The sequence below is a fragment of the Theobroma cacao genome, chromosome 1 (assembly GCF_000208745.1).
Source record: "Theobroma cacao cultivar B97-61/B2 chromosome 1, Criollo_cocoa_genome_V2, whole genome shotgun sequence".
NCBI lineage: Eukaryota > Viridiplantae > Streptophyta > Magnoliopsida > Malvales > Malvaceae > Theobroma > Theobroma cacao.
The window spans coordinates 14,070,663-14,092,549 of record NC_030850.1 but is presented as its reverse complement, the minus strand read 5'-3'; the positions used below and the strand labels follow the sequence as shown (position 1 = coordinate 14,092,549).

Below are 21,887 nucleotides of genomic sequence, written 5' to 3'. Positions count from 1 at the left end.
TAATATGATGACATTAATATATTTAAATTAAAAAATTATTAAATTGTTAATTATATTTAAATAATTTGAATATTATATTATATTATAAAGGAATATAAGTACTATTATATATATACTTTTAACATAAACATATTTACTTTTATTTGTATTAACATTATAAAAATTATGTCTTATAAAATTATTAATTATAATATGTATACCATTATTTATATAATCTTGTAATATATATACTTAAAGAAAGCTTTTGAGATTGGAATAGTTTTAGAACCTAAATATATTTTTTTTAATTTCATTAAATTAAGAACAAAATTTTATAATTAATTAAATTAATTCACGAAACTATTATTATTAATTAACCTGTAATGTCTTTTAATATATATAATTTTGTTTTTATATATTTTTTAGTTTATATATGATTTATGATTGAAATCATTTATTTTAAATTATAAATTGTTTAAAAATTTTTATTAATTTCATTTTGATTAATAANTTTTAAATATAAATATATTTACTTTTTATTTTGTATTAACATTGCAAAAATTATAACTCATAAAATTATTAATTACAGTATATAAACCTTTATTTATATAAACTTATAACATATAAATCTAAAAAGAAGTTATGAAATTAGAAAAGTTAATTGTGTAATTGGATATATAGAAGATTTTAATAATCTTTTTATTTAATAGGGTATTTAAACGGGTTAAGGTAATTATAGGATAGTAGGAATGTATTAAGATTAAGGTTAAGGTAGTAATTTTTAAATTATTCGAGTAGTTAATAAGATTATGGTAATTAATTTTTAATAGGATTAGGGTTCGGGTACCTTAAAATTATAGAGTACCCAGACCCGTTGACATCCCTAATAAAATTCAATGAAATTAAACTTGTTTATCGCAAGAGAAGGACAAGATTATGATTTAATTGTACCTGGGCAGGTGTTGACCCAAATTTATCATGTTTTGTGTGAACAATTTGTCATTTTGCTTTTGTGTTGTTTGAGCTGTTTAAGTCATTAAAGACGTGATGCTTCTGTGCATCCACTTACTCTTCTACGGAATCAATTCAAAACCAATATGGCGAAGAAAGGAAGAAGAAGGAGAAAAATGCACAAGTAAGAATGTCCCAAATAATATCACGAACATGGTTGGGAGCACTAGATCGATGCTTCCCATAAATTTGTTTTTTGGTAAACAAATTTTATGTAATAGTAATTTTTACAATTAATAAAGAGTAAAATTATTATTTTAATAATATCACATCATTAAATTAATAGAAATATTAACAGTTGGCTAACGGTTAAATTTATATGTTTAAAAGAATATATTTTTTTTGTACAAAACGTCTATTTCAAAAACTAATAAACCCGTCTAGATTTACAGTTAAAAGTTAAGAAGTGAGAGTATTTTACTTTTATATTTTTGTATTTTCCATGATGTTGGATTGATTGCAAATTTGGATAGTTAAGCTCGAGGTTCATTTATTCAATAACTAATCCAATTAAAATTCAACTAAAAATAAGTCTAAAAAATTAAAAATTAAAAATTAAATTAATTATAAAAAAATGACCTTAATCTAATTTAATTTCAAAATTTACAAAAATAAATCTGAACAAAATGAAATATCTACCTATCACATTAGTTTAATAGCTCTAACTAATATATGGAAAATGTAAACAAGTTCGTAAGCTACTAGTTTTATCATAATTAAGTTTTTCTTTTTGTTTTCAAGTAAGTGATTGACTATGGAATATTATATATTATAATATTATAACTTTCATGCATAAAATGAAAAGAAAAGTAGATTTTTTTTTAAAGTTAATTAAAGTACTATTTAATAGTATTATTCTTGTATTAAATACAAAAATAAACTATTAATGTAACGATTTTTCAATGTCTTAAAATAAAATATAATATATAATTTTGTAATATTAAAGAGTTTCCTTAAACTACTTGATAATAAAATCTAAAAATAAATACAATATCAATTGATTTACTTTTAAAAATGAACCTTAGTAGAATTTTTTAAAAAGAAAAAAGAAAAGAAAATTAAGGTGTAGAGGAACAATTTATACGGGTATTATCAAAGTCGGAAAGAGAGAATTAGACATAAAAGAGTCCTTTACAAGGAAAGCGGAAAAAAAAAAAAAAAAGGTCAAACTAGCCGTTACCATTTTCGAAAGATCCCAAAAAGAAAGCAGAAAGACCGCTCCTTTCATTTTCCTTTCCTTTTTGCCTTGCTTCAACTCTCAGCTCCTATTTCTCTTCTTCCTCAGTGCCTCCGATCTTAACTCAAAGCTCCCTCTTTCTCTGTCAGCTAAGAAGACAGGGCTGATAATGTTCACCGAAGGCTTAGACGAATCAGCAATCAACTGGATCAACCAGGTATTTTCTTTTTTCCCTTTTGCTTCTCTTTCACTTCTGTTGCCTTTGGTTTTCCAATAAAATTTGACTGCTTTTGCAGGGCAAAGAAACAGATCAAGAACCAAGAATTAGATCGCCATTAACAGAAAAACTATCACCTCACGACTCATTCCCCAAATCCCCTCTTATTTACAACACTGCCCCTCTTTTTTCCCCCCATATTTTGCCTCCTCCTCTCAAATTCCGCTCTGGCTTGCTTGGACCTCATAGTCTGATAGACGAGGACGACGACGAAAGCGTAGCTTCAGTTTCTGACGATATTGGCGGTGGAGATTCTGCGAATGGGAATTTTTCAGACGAAGAGGATGTGTTTAGGAGTAATAAGTGTAGCTCGAATTTGAGTAGAGGGTTTTCAAAGCAGAATTTGAAAGTTGAATTGCCCGATACTAATAGGAGATTTACTGATGGTGATTTGGGTGTTAGAGATTTTGCTGAGAAAAATTATACTTCTGCTGGTATTGGAGGTATTTTTGGACTCCGGGAACGAGTTCAAGTACATAATGCCCATGTAAGGAGAAAGTTTTGGTATCTTTTTTGGCTTCCTTTGCTTGTTACTTTTACTTCTTTTTTTTTTTTTTTTTGTTGCTTTGCCTTCTTCTTTGTCTTGTTACTTTTACTATTTTTTTTTTGTGCTTTTCGAAGTGAAAAGCAAGACATACATTAACAGAAAAGGATGGTTTTTTATGTCTTGATTGGTGTTAAAATTTAAACATTTGCTTATTTTTAACCCAATATGATTTTGCTGCTTTTACTTTACATAATCTTTTATTTTCTTAATATGAATTTGGTATGATTGGTTTTGCTTTGGAACGAAGACATGCGTTAATAAAAAAGGATGGTTTTTTATGTCTTGATTGGTGTTAAAATTTAAACATTTGCTCATTTTTAACCAAATATGATTTTGCTGCTTTTACTTTACATAATCTTTAATTTTTCTTAATATGGATTTGGAATGACTGGTTTTGCTTTGAAAAGAAGATTTTTGGTTGCTTCTGTGGATTAACTAAAACTTAGCTTTTTCTTGGGATTTTTTTTGGTTGATGCTGACTGTAGGGAACAACTATTCCTAGTCATGTTAAGAGTACATTTAAAGAGGTTGAAGATTTGGGCACACCAAGTGCACCTCCTATATTGGATATTGGAAGAGAAGGGAGTGACATGGAGGTTGAAGAAGAAACTGAGCAAATTCAGGATGGAATATACAAATCAGTGCAAGCAGATCATTTTGATGGCAATAAAGAAGGCTTAGCAGATTCTAAATCTCGATCATTTAATTGCGCTGAGCTTGGTGAAGAAAGGTGCTGTAGTCTTCAATTTCATTATGCACAATTCACGTGGAAGCCTGTGATGAAAAACCTTTTCCTTCTTTCTTTTTGGTTTTAGATCATGCTATCATTTCTAAAATTTCTTTACCATTGTCTTGTGCAGAGTAAATGAGACCGTGAATGGAGACAAAGAAGAAAAAATCCCTTATTGGCAAAGTAACACATCTGATGACTTACATCATTATAATGCCAGGTGCAATCTATATTGAGTTTTTATTAATACTAAGATGATGTTTGTTGAAAATGTTAGTGTTATGAACCACTTAGTCTTATATTCTTCATCCTGTAAATATGTTATTGCAGTGGTCAATATGCCTGGCAGACTTTAATCGCTTATGATGCATGCATACGGTTGTGTCTATATGAATGGGCAAGAGGTTGCCCCGAGGCGCCTGAGTTTCTGCGTGATGAGTGCCTTCTACTCCGAAGTGCCTTTGGGTAGGTTCTGTCTATTGTTTTGAAATTAAAGTTGTCCCATTAGCCTTTCAAGGATCTCTCAAGGTTTTTCTTTTTCTTGTAATTTATAGTCTACACAAATTTTTGTTGCAACCACGAGGTGTACAACCAGTAGAAGTGAGCACTACTAAGAATGTGGAACAATTTTCATTGAAGGCAAAGAAGGTTGCTGGAAAAATAAGAGTGGAAGGTAAGGCCAAAGGTTATATGGCAACTATATATACAAATTTGATATTTGGAAGGATGGGCAGGCTTATGGAATTTCTGTCCATTACAATACATTTACAAATTCATTATTTTTAAATATTTCATTCCATATGTTTTCAGTCTCTTGCAATTTGAGGATTCTTTTTGCAGAAAAACTTCTCTTATATAAAACCTAAGTTGTAGATGTTGGATAATTGCAGTGAAGAAACTTCGCATAATCCCAAGGCGGAAACTTAAAAGCACATATTCACAGCGAAGTGCAATGTACATGCAAGTGGGAGCGGACTATGTCCGACACGTCTCATCACTTGTGAAAACTGGCATGAATTCTCTTAAAATAGCCTCATTTTCAGTGACATCTGAAGGTTTGTATTTGCTATGAATATATTGAATTGAACCTATATTAGTTAATTAATGAGTGATAAAATAATCTTATATTTTGAGCTTACGATGAAACTTCCATCTATAACAAGTGACGACTTGACTGTTGCTGCTTTGAATTTTGAAGTTATCATTGTTCTGATTAAACTCTTTTAAAAATTTAATTTTATTATGACTTTCTCAATAAAATCTGCCCACCGACTAAACAAAAATTTTTCAGTCATTGCTCCTACTCTTAACAAAGACATGAACTACATACTTCTTTGTAACTTCCCTACCTTAATGTTCTTGCACAACTAATCTGTTGTCTCTTCATATTTGCAGAACCATTATCTTGCTTATTCCAGCTAAAGAGTACTACGGAAGACACCAAAGTTGAACCAAGTTCCACAATCTGCTTGCACCCTGGGTGTGGTGACTACCATGTCTTGTAAGTTGCTATCTTATATTTTAGACCTGGGCTGGTAGTCTTTGGCTGGCAGCAAGTTTAATCACTTATAATAACTCATAAGCTATAAAGTTAGTTTTATGTGCCCATATCATACTTGAATTCATTCTTGATATTCTAAGATGAGTTATGCTCTGAATGGTAGAAAAATCTTACAATTGCATGTACTTTTAGTTTCCCAGAGACTGAAGCTGATGCTCTTTTGGTGGAAGTCCAAGATAAAAAGAAATCAGTCCAGGGCCGAACAACAATTCCAGTTTCATCCTTGACTGATAATCCCGTATGTGTTGTCTGCTATCTTCAACAATCTGGTTTTTTAAGGGATAAACACCATCCACCTATAACATAATGTGATTGACTAATCAGTATAATTGGATTTGATTGACTATCCTGTACAGAATGATAGAATCAGATGGTGGCCCATATACCATGACGATGAAGAATGTGTTGGGAAGATCCAGCTATCTATTGGAAGTACAATTACTTGTGATGAGACGAGTCAGATAAAGGTATTTTTCATCATCTACTCTGGTGAACATATTTCATTAGAACTACTTAGAGGATTTTGATTCTTCCAGTTTTCAAATATCATAACAATTTAATTGACTTAATTATAAGTGACAATTGGTGATAAAAGAACTAGATGTGCTGCATGGAATTTGATTGAAAATAGTCTTTTTAGTCTCCAATGTATTGAAGTCTGATTTTATAAAAGCAGTTGTGTGCATTTAAGGTGTAAAATTTTCATCTATAGAATTTTATGATTATTAAAATTTCTGGAGTTATTTTTGGGGTGGTTCAACTTTTCTGTACGTTAAATGCTAGATATGTGGTTCCTCTGAGTTTTAGAAGCTGAATGATATTACAGATTTGATTGATTTAATTTGTTTAAGCATCAGATGCTTAATGATAATTCTTGAACGCTGACTAGCACAGTGATTTTTTTATTTTAATTTGGCTACTATTTAAATAGTAGTTAGTTACTCAGTTTTCAAGATCTACAGCAAGAATTTCTGTTCGTATTGCATGGGCAGTTCTGTGGAACTGGACTTCATTGTTTAAGTATGTCTATAAGTGTGTAAACATATGGGTGAGCATGCATGAGTTTTCTTCACCTATTTTGTTTTCCTTTTTTAGAGTGCACCCGTTGTGGAGACGCTAGCCTACGATCTACTCCTGGAGGCTTCAATGCGTGCACAGCATTTCCATTCCCAAAACTTGAGGTTACAAGGACCTTGGCAGTGGCTATTGACTGAGTTTGCAGACTACTATGGCGTTTCTGATTCATATACAAAATTGAGGTAGTTCTAAGTATAACTTTTGTTTGCAATCATCATTATTTCTATCATGCTCCTTGCAATTTCCTTGTAATGTATTAACTCTTTTTGGTTTCTTTGTAGGTATCTGTTACATGTCATGAATGTGGCCACACCAACAAAAGACTGTTTAGAGCTCGTGCATGAGTTGCTTGTACCTATTTTAAAGGCAAGGAGTGAGAAAAGCTTGACAAGACAGGAGGTAGGCATCTCTGATTACAGATTGCATCAATTACTTTAAAAATGAACTCATAGATGATATTATTGTGGTTCAAATTATCTCTGACATGATGTGGCTAAAGAATGATGATAATTAGAGGTTCCTTTAGAGCATCGCTTCACTTGTCTTGAGCTACTGGTCCATTTCCCAATTCCCATGGCATAAGAATGTATTTGCCAAGGGTAACATACAATGCTCTTTAGCAATTACCTATGCTACTAATAATGATAAGTTATATTGAGGTTTCACAAGCCATGACTTTGTCATATATGAAGAAAATCACTTGTGTGGGTCCTTATCTAAAAAGGGACATCAATTCAATCAACCTTGAATCCTTGATTTGTTGAACGATTAGATAATCAGATGGTGCTTACGGTTTTATATCAATGTTGGGTTTTAAATAATTACAGTGATCATATATTTGACATGAATCATTGTGACCAACGGAATTAATTTGCCAGCTAAATCTAACTTTGCTCTCTATGCCCTTGGAGCAAGAATCATTTGTGTGCTGCCAGTTTTTATGTCCTGAAGTTTTAACAGTAATCTAGGAAAAGTTATCTGAGAGGATCTTTCATTTGTCAAATTTTTAGGCCGGGAATCTAGCATCACTGTGATTTTTTTTTTGAAAGTAAAATTTTCAGATGTGTCCTAATTTGTTGATTAATTAAATAGTTACAGTGATCATATATTTGACATGAATCATTGTGACTGACTGAATTAATTTGACACCTAAATCTAACTGTGCTCTCTATGTCCTTGAAGCAAGAAGCTATTGTGGGCTGCCAGTTTTCCATATCCTGAATTTTTAACACAATTTAGGAAAAGTTAATTTATTTATCCTGGAATCTTGCTTCGCTGTCATTTTTTGGAAGTCAAAACTTCAGATGTGTCCTTAATTTTTAGTTTTCTTCTATTGTCATGGAAAGTGTATCACCATTTTGTGAAATCACTATTGGAGAGTGGTTGGATTTGCTGCATCTCCAAATGATATACAGTAGGATTATGTGCTTCCATTCATTCTGCAAATGAAATGTGTTTGATACTTGTATGCTTCAGAAATTTTAATGTAACTATGTTTTTCTGAGATGGCTCACGCTGTATAACCCCTGCCTGCTCTCTTCCAGAAAAGCATATTGCTTGATTGTGAAACACAAATTGAGAGTCTCTTGGCAAATGCTTTTGAGAACTACAAGTCATTAGATGAAAAATCTCCTACAGGGCTAGCAGACTTGTTTGGCCCAACCCAAGAGACTGCAGCACCAGCTCTAGCTCCTGCTGTTAAAGTATACACTCTTCTTCATGATATACTATCTCCTGATGCTCAGACTATGTTGAGAAACTATTTGCAGGTAATTTCAGTTTGTCAATAATGACTGAACTTTCTATTACACAGAATCAAATTGCCACCATTTTTGGATAATGTGATGTGAATGAAAGGTTCATCCACAACCAGCCTAGCATTCTTGTTTAAAGCGGCCTTTTGTTCTGTTAACTCATTTAATTAATTAGATACACGGGGATTTAAATATTAATGTATGTGATTAATGGAAAGGAAAATTGCTTATGCAGCATTACTGGAATGTCCTTGTAAATTATTTTACTAATATTTTCTATGCCTCCATGATAGTTTACCAGAAAATTTAGATATGGCTGCAGTAAAGGAAGACATTGTCGAATTCTGATGTTTATTTTCTTCCATGTATTAAAGCAATAGCAGGATTGTCTTGTTCTGCTCTTTGTTTTGATACACTAAACAAATTTATAATGCTAGTGATGATAACATTTTGCAGACTGCAGCAAAAAAAAGGTGTCGGAAGCACATGATTGAGACTGATGAGTTTGTTTCAAGCAACTCTGAAGGTTTTCTCTTGGACACAATTACCATCTCAACAGCTTATCTGAAGATGAAGAATCTGTGTATAAACATTAGTAAAGAGATTCAGGCAGACATCAAGATCCACAATCAGCATATACTCCCCAGGTACAGGCACGTTTTATGGATAAAAATTAAAAAGCTTATTCATGAAGGTTTTGAAATCATGTGAGATACTAATAGATTTCGTGTGCAACTCATGAAATGGCATTCATTGATTATTATTACTTTTTTCAAATGTGTGCTAAAATTTCAGTTAGCTTTTAGTCAGTAGCTAGTTTATTGTATGATGCGTTCTAACACACATTCCTCTGTTCCAGTTCAATTGACCTGTCAAACATCACAGCTGCAGTATACAGCACGGAGTTGTGTAACAGGCTTACTGGTTTCCTTGCTGCATGGCCTCCATCTAGTCCTGCATCACATGTTAATGAACTTTTGATTGCAATTGCAGATTTTGAGAGGGATCTTGAGTCATGGAACATCAGGTGTGTGATTAAAATCCCTCTTTGTATATGCTAGAATAAAATACTTTAGTTTTGCCATCTGATGCCCTGGAACTTGTATGAATTCGGATTATGACCTAATATAGAGTTGAAGGTCTGTGTCTTACACGCTATCTTCTGCCTGCTTCAGTTCTGTGCAGGAAGGTGTAGACTCAAAGACTTTGTTTCACAATTACATAATGGTGTGGGTAGAGGATATGCAGCTTAAGTTACTTGATCTTTGCAAGTCTGAAAAGGTATACTTAATTTTTTTTAAAAAAAAATTTTACTTATGTTCATGAGATATGTAATCTCCAAATCAATGTTTGATGTATATTTAAAAAGTAAAGAACCTTTCTCTCTCTTTTTTATACCTCCACCCGCATGCCTTTGCCCCCTATCCTAACCCCAATGCCAAAGGAAAGAAAATTAATTCTTTTTTTTTTTTGGATACATGCATCAATGAGCGTGTACACTATCAAGGAACTGGATCAACTTATTTGGTACGGTTGTGTTGGACTTTGTGATATAATCAGGTGCCATGGTCTGGAGTAACAACAAATCATTCCACCTCTCCGTTTGCTGAAGAAATGTATGAGAAGATCAAAGATTCTCTTAGTGGATATGAGGTGGTGATCAATCGATGGCCTCAGTACTCACTGGTCTTGGAAAATGTAATTTCTAAATCTTTTTGACAGTTGCTAGCTCCTCTTTCTCTCAGTGTGCATGTGCAATTATTTTATGTTTGGCAAACACAAACATTCATATCGTCTGTGTGGTGGATCCTGTTTCTTTGCACTTGGCGCTTTTTTACACACATTTAATTCCATATGAGGTCATTACTTCTTCATCTACTGACATTTCATAATTATGGTTTCCTGAAGGCTGTTGCCAATGTGGAAAGAGCAATCGTAAAAGCACTAGAGAAACAATACAATGACATCTTGACTCCTTTGAAAGATAGCATTCCAAAAAGGCTTAATATGCATGTCCAGAAGCTGACAAGAAGGCAGTCAACAGCACTCTATTCAGTTCCCAGCCAGGTGAGTGCACCATAATCCTTATAATTAATAGCATGGAAGCAGTTGCCTATTAGGTCAACAGAATATTGAACTCAAGTCAATTGAGCCAGCAATGTGTGTGGTTCTTACATATCTTACCAAAGTTAGTCCTTTTTCCAGTTAGGAATCTTCCTCAACACCGTCAAGAGAATTCTTGATGTCTTGCACTGTAAAGTGGAGGATATCTTAAAATCTTGGGCATCCTATCTGCCTCTCATGGGAGACAAGAAGTTGCTGTTTGGTGAGCAGATGAATGGAATCACTGTCATGTTGAGGACAAAGTATAAAAATTACTTGCAGGCAACAGTGGAGAAACTTGTTAACAATGTAAGTCCTAATTAATATGATTTCTGTGTTAAAATTTTAATTTATTGAACATAGTCAAGATTATATTGCTGTTGAACTCCAAGCATTGTTCAAGGGTATGTGCGCAAGTGATGTCAGGTTAGTAGTTCATTAAAATGATATATCAGACTCTTGAAATTAGTTTTGTTGCACCTGGATTTGATTGATTATTCTGGTTTAAAAAGGCATTTTGAATTTTATTTCTATGATTTGAAAGAAAAAACCAATTTACCCTATTCTTCCTTTTGCTACTTGTTCATCCTTAAGCTCTGAAAAAAACTATAACTGTTTCAGACACAAGCTAATCGAAACACAAGACTAAAGAGGATTCTGGAGGAGATAAAGGAAGAAGATGGAGAGGCTGAGATCCGTGAGAGAATGCAGATGCTCAGTTCACAACTGATTGACTCTATCTCTAACTTACATGAGGTCTTCACAAGTCGAATATTTGTAGCAACCTGCCGTGGATTTTGGGATAGGATGGGACAGGTGAAGACAAATAATTATTGTTGATTGGACCCTTTGCTACTTAGCTTTGTCTTATATCTTCTAACATTGTTTTAATTAACTACTTGCACCAGATTGTACTGAAATTTCTTGAAGGCAGGAAGGAAAACAGAGTGTGGTATAATGGATCATATTTTGCTCTGGGGGCAAGTGCTCAAGTCCAACTTTATTCAACTTGTTATATGTTAAATGAGAGATTATTTGTAGTTGAAAAGGGATAGCATTTCAATCTGGTTTAGATGCAGATTTGCAGTGCAGTTTCTCATAACATTCTTTCTCTCATCTCTTTTTGTAGATACTGGATGACACCTTTGCTTCCCAAATGCAGCGACTGCAAGGAAATTTGCTCCAAGAAAAAGATCTTGAGCCTCCTCGTTCTGTGATTGAAGCTCGGTCTATCCTCTGCAGAGACACAGCTAATGCAACAGATGCATCCACCTACTTCTATGTCTGAGAAGCTGCAAACCAACCGAATTTTTATGCACAGAGTGTACAGTCACGAGATTTCAGTGCCAAATTCTATTTTTATTCTTTTTGTATATGTAAAAATACCCAGCACTATGCTGGGAACCAACGCACCATGAAAGCAGTCTTATTTCTGTATGTCATCTTCAAAATTCTTCAATTCTTTGTGGACATTGCCTTTGAAATATTTCAGTGATTCCAAAGATCCACTTTTGTGTAGTTGCACAATCTCCAAATTAATTGAACTTGCTTATCAATATAAGCTTCTATGTTCAGTCTGCTTTCATAAAGACATTTTCCATGGAACATTTTTCTGCAAGAAATCATTTTCAGCAGAACAGACAATGCTAGAAAAAATAGATCAATGCATAGAGAGAAAACTATGCTTTTGCAACTTCAGAAAGGTAGATATCAACATGGCTGGTCTTCTTCTTCGACTTGTTAACTAAGTAAAACAGGAAACACATAGCAAGCAGCTTGCTCACTAAACAAATCTACGAACATAAAGCAATGTAATTAGCTGACGAGGAAATACCAAAAGTGTGTGCCGCTTCACCCTCCTTATGCACAATTGCTAAAAACTATGGCCAACCCTTGAAAAACAAACCTGCGAAATTTCGTTAAGCTAACTGCTAAAAGTAACAACACATCTGGGACCTGTTCAAGTCCCTTTCCCCTGTTGAATTTGTTGAAGAAGAGCTGCTGCCAGCTGTAATGTTGCTTGCAAGCGTTTCTGTGGATCTGCATCGCCTTCTTCCTGCATACCATTACCTTGCAATTGTTGACTTCTTTGGGCTGCTTGAGGCACTGCTGCAACTGCATTTGAGGTCTGCTGCTGCAACTGTTGCACTTGAGAAAACTGAGATGTTGAAAGCTCAGGAGTTGCCTGATTATTTTGTAAAGCATATCTCTGTGATTGTCTCAACATGTCGGACTGGTCCATTGTGTTTGTGTGCCGAAAATTCTCCCCCATAGATACATTTGAAGTATTTCCTACCTGCCTCTGCTGCCCAACAAGACATGACGCCAGTTGTGCTAGTTGTTCTGGTTGAAGGGCTGAAATAGGCATAGATAGAGGGACTGAAGATTTGATTTCCTGCAAAGTCGGTTTGCTGTTTCCAGATAATGGAATACCTGAAATTCCACCAGTACTAGAATATGTTTCTTGCACTGCCCTTGGCACAATTGACTGATGTCCCTGAACTGCAGGATCATAAGCACTACTGGAAACTTGAGATGGAGTATTTCTGGCACCAGAAACTGGATTCTGCTGATCATGAGAAGACCAGCTTGGTCCAAATATAGCATTTCGCTGGAGAGCATGATCACGTCTGTGCTCATTATACAAGTCAGACACATTTCCAACAGAATGAGCTGACCCAGAAAGTGAAAGAGGTGGAGCTGATGGAGCCCCATTCCCTGGAAAGGAGATGTCTTTATTTCCTGATCTACTTAATTCTGGATAAGATGTCATTGAAGGAAATGGCCCTGAAGGGGTTGATGGCTTTGCAAAAGATGTGTCACCATGAAAAGGTAACAAGCTTGCATCTTTTCTTTCATTTGGATGAGAAGACCCGAAACTGGAACCAGAATGCTCTAATCTCAAAACAACACCTGAAATGCTCAGTTTCCCAGGTACTTTCAGTACTTTCTCTGAAAAATCTGATGGTGGTACAAGAAATAAGGTGGTCTTATCATCTAATTTAGCAACAGCTGCCCGCTGCTTCTCTTCCAAGTAATGCATGAATTCATTGTAGAATCCCATGTCAGCATCACTTTCAGGGACAAAGAAAACAACCCAAGCACTAGATGCTTGATAGTAGTGCTTTGCAAGCATGTCTAGACCAGTCCTTGCTGTGCAATCTAAAAATTCAGGCCTGCAGCATCATGGTCAGGCTAATCAGTAATTTTAGTGAAGTCCAAAGGGTAGGAGTGCAGATGTACTATGTGACGCCCCATTAAATCAACAAGGTTCAGTCATTTTTCATAAAATAAATGAAAAAAATCAAATTTTTTTGTCAAGAAATCTAAAAATATTAAACAACAAATACGTGCATTACAAATACTTGCAGAGATCCTTCTACTTTATATTGTACCAGTAAAATAGGAAAATAAACAATTAAATCTCAATCTATCTACTGAAAAATGATACATTATTCAGTCAATTTGTGGCTTGAAACCATTACTTGAATAAGGGAAACAAAATGGAACCATCCCATTTCATAGGACACCTAATGCACCTAGGATGAATAAAGTTACTTAAAGAAAATGAAGGACTAAATGACAGCAACTAATCATTAATCAGTATAGTGCCATGTTATCTATGAGAAAGGATACTGAAAAAAAAAAAAAAAACCTATGAGAAAGGATTTTTTACTACTTACAGCATGATGTCAAGGACTTTTCCAACAGGAAAGCATCGAGCACGACAGACAGGAGTTCCACCCTTGGCTATTGTCCCCTCCCACTTCCACTCTTTCAAAGATGGCGGATCCAGTTCAGGAGTAAATCTTTTCCTTTCAATTACATTTGATTGTAGAGAACCAGATCCTACTTGAAAACCATCGTAAGATGGTTTCCAGTGATCATTCCTTTCCTCATGAGTTGGAGCTAAATTCATTGGCCGATCGGGAATCTGTTTATACCCAAAAGCTCCAGGTTCAAAGTTCTTATCAAAAGCCTCAGATTGAGTAAAATCAGAGAGCATCCTTGGAAAAGCATGTTTTTCATGTTCAAGATCAGATAAAGGATACTCCGGTAGCTCTTTCTCAGGAGGAAAGGAGCCAGTTTTCAATTTCTTGGTTCCATGGGTGGAATAGGTGTCTTCAGGCATATCCCATGGTTCTTCATAGTATGCAGTTTTCTGGGGTAATTTTGGAGGAAAGTCATGGAATCTCATTGGACTTTTACTATGTTCATACAAATCTTGTGGTAGTCGAGGATCAGGCCCCCCTTCTCCAAACCTCCAGGGTTCATATGTACTTCCAGCACTCCGTGAACTACCTTGCCTATTGAAACTGTAGACATCAGAATCACCAGAATCAAAATTTGGCATATAAGGAGATCGGATGCTTGCATCTTCTGTTAAGTCTGAAAACTTCCTATCCTGCAGAAAGTTCTCAGAAGACCCCGAGCGACCATTTAACCTGAAATGTGGAGAGTTGGGGGCATTCACTGAGCCTCTTCCACTGTTGGATGGCCCGCCCTCACTCTTTGCAAAACAAATATGCACACGGGGGTTCCCAAATAACTTCCCCTGAAGAGTTTCTTTTGCCCTGCAAGCTGAAATTACACTCCTAAACCGAACAAAAGCATAACTACGACCTGGAAACACAGTAATCTTCTCTAGCTCACCAAATGGCGAAAAAGCCTTCCTTAAAATCACTTCATCCACTTTCAATAGAGCTGGAAATCCTATCCATAGGACCTCACTGGGCTCTGCACTTCTATCATTCATCTTTGATTTGTCAGGGGCAAAATGTTCAGGACTAGCATGATGTGCTCTAGGGTCCCTTGGTGAGAAAGGGGACCCTCTTACTGTAGAACGCTGCTCATCTCGACGTTGCAAGTAGTCCTCATCATGTAATGATGTCAATGACTTGTCCTGTGATCAAGAATATCACTAGGTAAGGGGAAGACCAACCCTTACTTTAAGCAGTCTTATATGATTTTAATCTAGATTGATTAAGTTTAAAAAAGCAAGGGTATAGACATCGAGTGGTTGGATATGGAGAAAGAATTCAGTTATGCCTCCATACCATTGTATGCAAGAATAGCCATTTCTACTAGCAAACACACTCTATAGACATGTTGGACTATGGTGTGGCAAACTTCCAGAGCTAATGAAAAATAGCCAGCCACTGTAACAATTCACCTCAAGATCCTACTGCCTCTGTAATCAAGGTGGAAGTAAAAACACCACCTAAGGGGGCATTGTGTTGGAGGATTTTGACTAACTTTGTCAAATAAGGTATCTCTTTTTGATCATGAGGGAAATGCTGTAGAGAACAAGGCTTTAAAATTGTAACTTGGCATTCAAAAGTTTTTCACACCCCCATGTATTATCAGAGTTGCAATTCATGAAGTGAAAAACACTGCCATGTAAAAAACATACAAAGTACAAGAATAGAAAGCAAAAGAAATACAAGCTATACGAAAGCAAATAAATATGGAGTGCTAATTGTAGGACCTTCCAGTTGTATCAAGCCAAATGCCAGATTACAGAACATTATCATGTTGTGTTTACCTAAACTTGCAGCTTCTAAATGCCTCGAGTTAATTATCTGCACAGAAAAATCCCTATTTTTCAATCACAGGAACCACTTCATGTGTTTAAAGTATCTACTGTCACTTGAATAAAAGACCGCAATTAGGTAGATCAAACTAACCAAATGTAAGTTTCTAACATCTGCAACTTTTCAAACATGATCCAGTTGAACTAGATTCTACCAGTTTACTAGTTCAAAAGCAGAATCATTTGCCTCAAGTTCCAGTTGCTGCACAACCAGAAGATAGTCATAATCCTGAACAGATTCTAAACCTGGTTTTACTTATGACCACAACATAACCATCCATGTGTTGACGGTTCCCCCCCCCCCCCCCGCCAGAGACATATATATATAATAATCAAGCTTCCATAGACTGTCAAAAATTTAATCACAGGCAATTTCATTTCATTTTGAGCACCTCTTCTACTAACTCACGTGCATACTCCAAATCTCCAATAAATATAAGAAAAGCAACAAAACCTCCACCAAGCAAGCCCCAGCAGAGAAATCTGCCTGGTCAATAATGATGAGAGTACAGGCTAAAGGCATTGGTAAGAAGCCAACAAAACTCTCCATTATGCAGAAATGGCACCTCCCTCCTCTAACTAAGAACTACAAAATATTCACACACCCCCACACACACATCTCATCATAAAAGCGAAAAACTACACAATGGTTCACAGCACAGAAACACACATAATTGAATCATAAGCTGCCACAAGCACAAGTACTCATAGTTTGCTGAGAAGACAAACAAGTTCAAACATTTATTGGACCAAAAGTCAAACATATAAACCATGCTGTGAAACTGACAGATGCATCTTTACAAGTAGAACAGATCAATGTTGTGAAAATATATAGGCTTTCAACACCTCTGAAGTGAATATGATCACTTAGATTTACAGAACAGCCAGTCAATAATTGAATCACAAAGGTTCCCGAGTCTAATCCTGCAAAACTTGCCAGAAAAACTCTTATCACAAAGACCTTTTCTTCTTGGAGAGTTGAGTTCTGAGAAGACTAAATATGGAAAAGAAAAGCTAGCCTGCTCAATGTATACCTCTTGGCTGAATATTCAAATTCTCTATTGTTTATATGAACAATCATTCAATTATAATCTCGATCAAGGACTACTTAGAACTTCTATGACCAGATATAAAGAGAAGACAGTTTTTAAGCAATAAAGCATTGAGGCTTGCTTTATTTATTTATGTTATTCTAATTTTGTTATCTATTCTTTCTCTGTTGTCTCTTTCGGAGGGAATTGAATCTTGAAAAATAAGGCAGGCATGCAAGATAACAATTACAACATTTAGTAATCACTTTAACACAGAAACGCCTCTTTTAACAGTCATACTTCATAATAATTAAGTAACAATTTGAAATTAAACTAAGAATGGTCGTTTAAGATTGCATATGGTCAACAGGCAGCATGAAAGTTATACTGAAGGTGATGACTAATTATTATGGGATTATAAGTTTACAAGACATTCCCCTCAATAATTTTAATGCTCACAAAATTAGCAATGTGTGCTGTGGTAAATCAATGGCAAGAGGAAGAACGAGTAATCATTTTCATCTTATATTCCAATATGTCGCAAGTTGAGAATACTTCTTGATTTACTGTCACAGCTAAAATGGAAACATTTCAGAGAAAAGAAAGATATTGACCTTGAAAGCAAGCTTGGCCATTTGTTAGCATTTGAGAAACATGTTGCTTACCAAGATTGGCTACTTGAAGTTATATTTTATGCTCTCTATCTTATACATAGTCATCGTGCAATACATTCAGATATTTGAAGAGACTGTTGGTTATGTAATGGCCAGTTTCATGGCTCTTGTTGGCACAGTTTATACCATCTGCTCCAAGTTGCTAGCTATTAGAAGAGTCTATAATGTTCACTATTTAATCAATCATCCTCCTTTAATTGAGGAAGGCACTCTGGTGCTGATTATGATTGGCTTGGTTAAACTGCAAAGGATACTTAACAACAGTATCAATTTATCCTAAAAACAATGTCAATGATCTTCCTTCTACAGCTTTCACCTTCCAATACAGTCCAAGATTCAATATTTGAAGGTCAAATTTCAACTTAGATTGGTGCTTCTATTCAAAATCTAGTAATTGTCAATTCCAGTCATTCTCCTCTTTCTCTCAGTTCCTTCTTTCCTTTATCTGACTTTATCTTTGAGATGTTATATTATTTCATTATTCTTTATATATCTTTCAACAAGGATATCATAGTAGAACTCAACTAAGATCAGTTATTGCTAGCAAAGAAAAAGGTTGATGGCTGCTGCAACTTGTTATATTTATATTATGGTCAGTTATTCACTCAGACTTAACTCCTATGCAAAATAAGAAGCTGGAATGTGAGTAATCTAGATCAAGTAGCACCAAAAGGATTCTAAAATAATTATTAGAAAACAACCTACTTCACCAGAGAACATATGTTGTTCATGTTCAAGTGTCTGCTGGTATGAGCATCTTTATAGGTTGTGGAAGTTGAGGGAGATAGATTTATTGGCAGCAGAGGAAAAGCTCTGTCTTAAGTAAATTTTCTTTTCTTTCATGGAGAAAATTTTCAAAGTGCTGCACAAGATACAATTCCTGTATCAACATAATTAATGATGACCCTATATGTACCCATTCAGCTACTGACATTAGAAAAGGATTGTAAAAAAACTAAAAGGTCAAGCCTTTTCATCATACCATTAAGGAGAACCACTGGATTTGAACAACAAAATCATATGGAGTTTACACAGACACAATGTTCTGCAGCCAACCTGTATGGCAGACATGTTCTGCATGCTTAATGAGGTAGCAACAAAATTATGATACAGAGATCGTTTTTGATTTACCACCTCAATGCAAGATCTTCAATGTAAAAGTAATGTTTCTTTGTTCAATTCAAATGTGTTGGGAATGATAATTTTCCAGGACAATAAAGTTTATCCATCATATTCAACAATTTTAACTTTCAAAAGTCCACTTCCCAGCATGGTTAAGTGCAATGAATGGATCTGAAGAAGCATTGCAGCAAAGAGTTTCCATAGAGAAAATCTATTCGTTGTACCTGTTTTGCTTGGGAATATGCATGGAAGAATTGCACGAGATAGCATTAAAAGTGAATTATATTGAATGCATAACTAGGCTCCAGGAAGATAGGAGCCACTGATTCACTTACAAACACATTTACCGTGAAGTAAAAATTCCATATACAAGTCACTGATTATTTGGTCTAAACTTGGGGAGCAGTTGACTTCTAATCAACCTTTTCAAGTTGCCATAAATTATAACTTGAAATTCTATGGATGTTAACAGTTGCATTTCATGCTGAGTGCTTGGCAAGAATAGAGAAATTAACAAAGCAAGGAAGAAAGCTTATTGACAAAATAGAACATCCATCGTAATAGAGAACCCTCTTTGAGTTTTATGGTCAAACAAAAATCTCTAGAAACCCGAGTGGTGCATTGGAAGTAAATAGCAGTGTTCCACAGACTATGTATCTTGGATGAAAATGCAACTAAAATGTTGTAATCATGCGAGTGGACAGCAAGTATTTTACTTTTGCTTTTCATTTATTATGTCATTATTCTTGAAATAATTGAGATTTCTGAACCTGATTAGATGTTTAAAGTGTTGGTAATGATTAGTCTTGAGGCATAATACTAATTGCCAAATCAAGAAAAGTGTATAGCCTGTTGTATGCAATTAAGAAGACCATGCTGAGCCTTATCAAAATCTTAACTCCATGGTGCTTACTTTAGTTTTACCAGTTACTTACTATGAATGCAACCTTTGCAGATAAAATTGTGCTGTGGAGGAGGATATAGTTTCTTAGAGTTGCTGCTACTGGGAGAAAGATGCAAATTAAAAGGACTTCCACATAAAGAATCATATAATTTGCTTTGAGGCAGTGAACTTGAGTCTTGAATATGTTGATTCACACTTATTCCCAATATGTTATTTGTTGTTATGGCATGAATCTCCAAGAATATAAACGTAGGAGGTCAGTTGCCAACCTATAATTGTTCCATATTTCTAACCAGGTATTTTGATGAAACTGCAGGGAACTCACAATCAATTGTTCAATTAAGTGGACTGCAACACTATTTTCTTCATTTATTTTGGCTCTTTTGGTTGGTGCCTTTGCTGTTTGCTTTGCATTCTTAAAAGTTGCTAAAAGGCGGAAGGATAAATAGTAAAACGTAAAATTGCATTTGATTAGAAATGACCAATTGGCAAAGATATAAAACATAGTCAAAATTAATTGTTCCATATAATAAACGTTAGAAGACCACACATTTTATTATTAAAAACAAACCAATTAAATTTTAGGAATTCAAAAACAGGCTTTTCTGTTTTTCATTTCCAGAAGTTAAAAAGCAAGCAGCAAATTAGTAACAACCAGTCAGAGCCTTAATTTGGCCAAGTTAATATTCATTTTGGATTCTAAACTTAAGCTTCTAGTTGGTTTTTCAGATTCCTTTAATGGTGAATTATGTTTATTTAAAAATCTTAATCTTCTCTTAATTTCCCTGCCAATCATCTGCTACTAAACACACAAGTTTTGGAAAACTCACTCAAATTCAAATTCATTCCAGAAAATATCAACAGTATCGAAAGACTAAGAAATAATAGTAATGGTTCAAGACTAACCGCCTTGGCAAATTCAATCCTAAGCGGATTCCCCGCTACAGGGAAACCCTGGAGCGCCTTCATGGCGGAAATAGCATCTTCTTCGTTTTTGAAATTGATAAAAGCGTAGCTTCGACCTGGCTGGAAAGCCACGCTCTCTAGTTCCCCAAACTGTAAGAAATGGTCCGTGAGGTCCGGCTCTAATATACTGTGCGATAGATTCCCCAACCAAAGGTGTCTCGACGGCGGTGCATTGCTCCTCCCCAAACTTCCCGACGGCGGGTGGTCACGTCGCGATCGGTCCCTGACTCCGCGGCCAGTCTGAAAGTAATTATTTAAAAAAAAAAAAGATGATAGAAGATTTGAGTGAAAATAAGCGAAGAGAGATGAGAATGGAATTGAAAGAGAGCTGAGTGACTGACCATGGCTACCCTTTCTCTTCTCTAAGAAGAATTTGAAGAGTGATTCTTTTTCCTTCTCGGATCGATTAAGGTTTTGCAAATCTAGCTTGACTCTTCAATGAACTGCGAGAGATGTGGGGATAATCTTGTTAATTATTTATTTATTTATTTTCTTCTCATTTTAGGGTTTGCTATTTGCGGAAAAATAAAGAAATCCGAATGATGACGTGGTAATGCATTACTAATACTACCAACTTTATCGTCACACTCTTCCTTCTTCTTCTTCTTTTTATTTTTTTATATTTTCTATTTTTAATGTCGAAAAACAGTATAGATAGCTCATAATTATTATTTTTAAGGAAATAAAAATTCGAATTTTATTGTTTAAATAAAAAAATTACATATAAATTACTGAAATTAAATATTAGGATGTCCATTTGTTATTATTTAAGTAAATAAAGTTGGAGTATTTAATATTTTACTCAAAAGTTTATGAGCCGAATTAACTTGTATAAATATATTTGTTTATCAATTATGTACATATGTGATATAAATTAAAATAGTTAAATTTAAAGCAGTCAATCTCAAACTTGTGTTTACGAGTTTCATATGATAATAATAGTTTATTATATGTTCTTGAATTTGAAAATCAATAAGTATCAAATTTTAAGTACCATATGCTAAATTTGGAGAAATTTTGAAAAAAATTTTCGTTGGAAAATAAATTACCAATGAACAAAACAAGTCCTAGTCCATTGGCAGAGATGTTAGACATGGTTAGCAATGTTTGACAAGGTGTTTAATGATGTAGTATGTAATCATATTTTGTTGTATAATATTAGTAATAAAAAAATTACATAATTCTCGAATAAGTCTCTAAATTAATTAAAAAAATTGCAATAAGATCTTTATTTTTTTTATTATGTTCGATTAAGATTTTGTACTTTTATTTCGAATCAAATAAATTTTTATGATTAATTATTGATTATTTGTCATTAATCAAAATACTGTTTATCATTTTATATCGACATAGCATTGAAATAGTATTGATATAGAGGGTA

General features: G+C 34.5%; 2 protein-coding genes across 3 annotated transcripts; one reads left to right on the top strand and one right to left on the bottom strand.

The window, feature by feature from the left end:
• On the top strand, positions 2,159–11,675 carry LOC18612545. Of its 2 annotated transcripts, none has more exons than XM_007049404.2 (22): positions 2,159–2,384; positions 2,464–2,931; positions 3,477–3,721; positions 3,852–3,941; positions 4,052–4,186; positions 4,276–4,394; positions 4,612–4,776; positions 5,117–5,222; positions 5,415–5,520; positions 5,639–5,749; positions 6,378–6,541; positions 6,641–6,758; positions 7,904–8,128; positions 8,570–8,760; positions 8,973–9,140; positions 9,289–9,394; positions 9,674–9,811; positions 10,022–10,180; positions 10,319–10,525; positions 10,838–11,032; positions 11,125–11,196; positions 11,379–11,675. In XM_007049404.2, exons 1-22 carry the CDS (start codon positions 2,337–2,339, stop codon positions 11,502–11,504), a joined length of 3,462 nt encoding a protein of 1,153 aa, XP_007049466.2. In that variant the 5' UTR covers positions 2,159–2,336; the 3' UTR covers positions 11,505–11,675. The 2 variants fall into 2 exon arrangements, with proteins under 2 accessions (XP_007049466.2, XP_007049465.2); XM_007049403.2 differs by having other exon boundaries at positions 11,346–11,675.
• LOC18612544 (flowering time control protein FPA) lies at positions 11,864–21,000 on the bottom strand. The gene is made up of 4 exons (XM_007049402.2): positions 20,848–21,000; positions 20,447–20,746; positions 13,900–15,119; positions 11,864–13,392 (listed from the first exon to the last, which is right to left on the bottom strand). The coding sequence occupies exons 1-4, from the start codon at positions 20,848–20,850 to the stop codon at positions 12,177–12,179; spliced, it is 2,739 nt and encodes a 912-aa protein (XP_007049464.2). The 5' UTR covers positions 20,851–21,000; the 3' UTR covers positions 11,864–12,176.

Excerpts from the sequence above, each read along its gene's own strand:
- LOC18612545 (XM_007049403.2), top strand. The coding sequence starts at position 2,337 with ATGTTCACCGAAGGCTTAGACGAATCAGCAATCAACTGGATCAACCAG. Across the intron at positions 6,542-6,640 it reads GATTCATATACAAAATTGAG|GTATCTGTTACATGTCATGA; the intron begins GTAGTTCTAAGT and ends GTTTCTTTGTAG. Across the intron at positions 11,197-11,345 it reads GATCATATTTTGCTCTGGGG|ATACTGGATGACACCTTTGC; the intron begins GCAAGTGCTCAA and ends CTCTTTTTGTAG.
- LOC18612544 (XM_007049402.2), bottom strand. Across the intron at positions 15,120-20,446 it reads GGATTGAATTTGCCAAGGCG|GACAAGTCATTGACATCATT; the intron begins GTTAGTCTTGAA and ends TCTTGATCACAG. Across the intron at positions 13,393-13,899 it reads AAAGTCCTTGACATCATGCT|GCCTGAATTTTTAGATTGCA; the intron begins GTAAGTAGTAAA and ends ATGATGCTGCAG.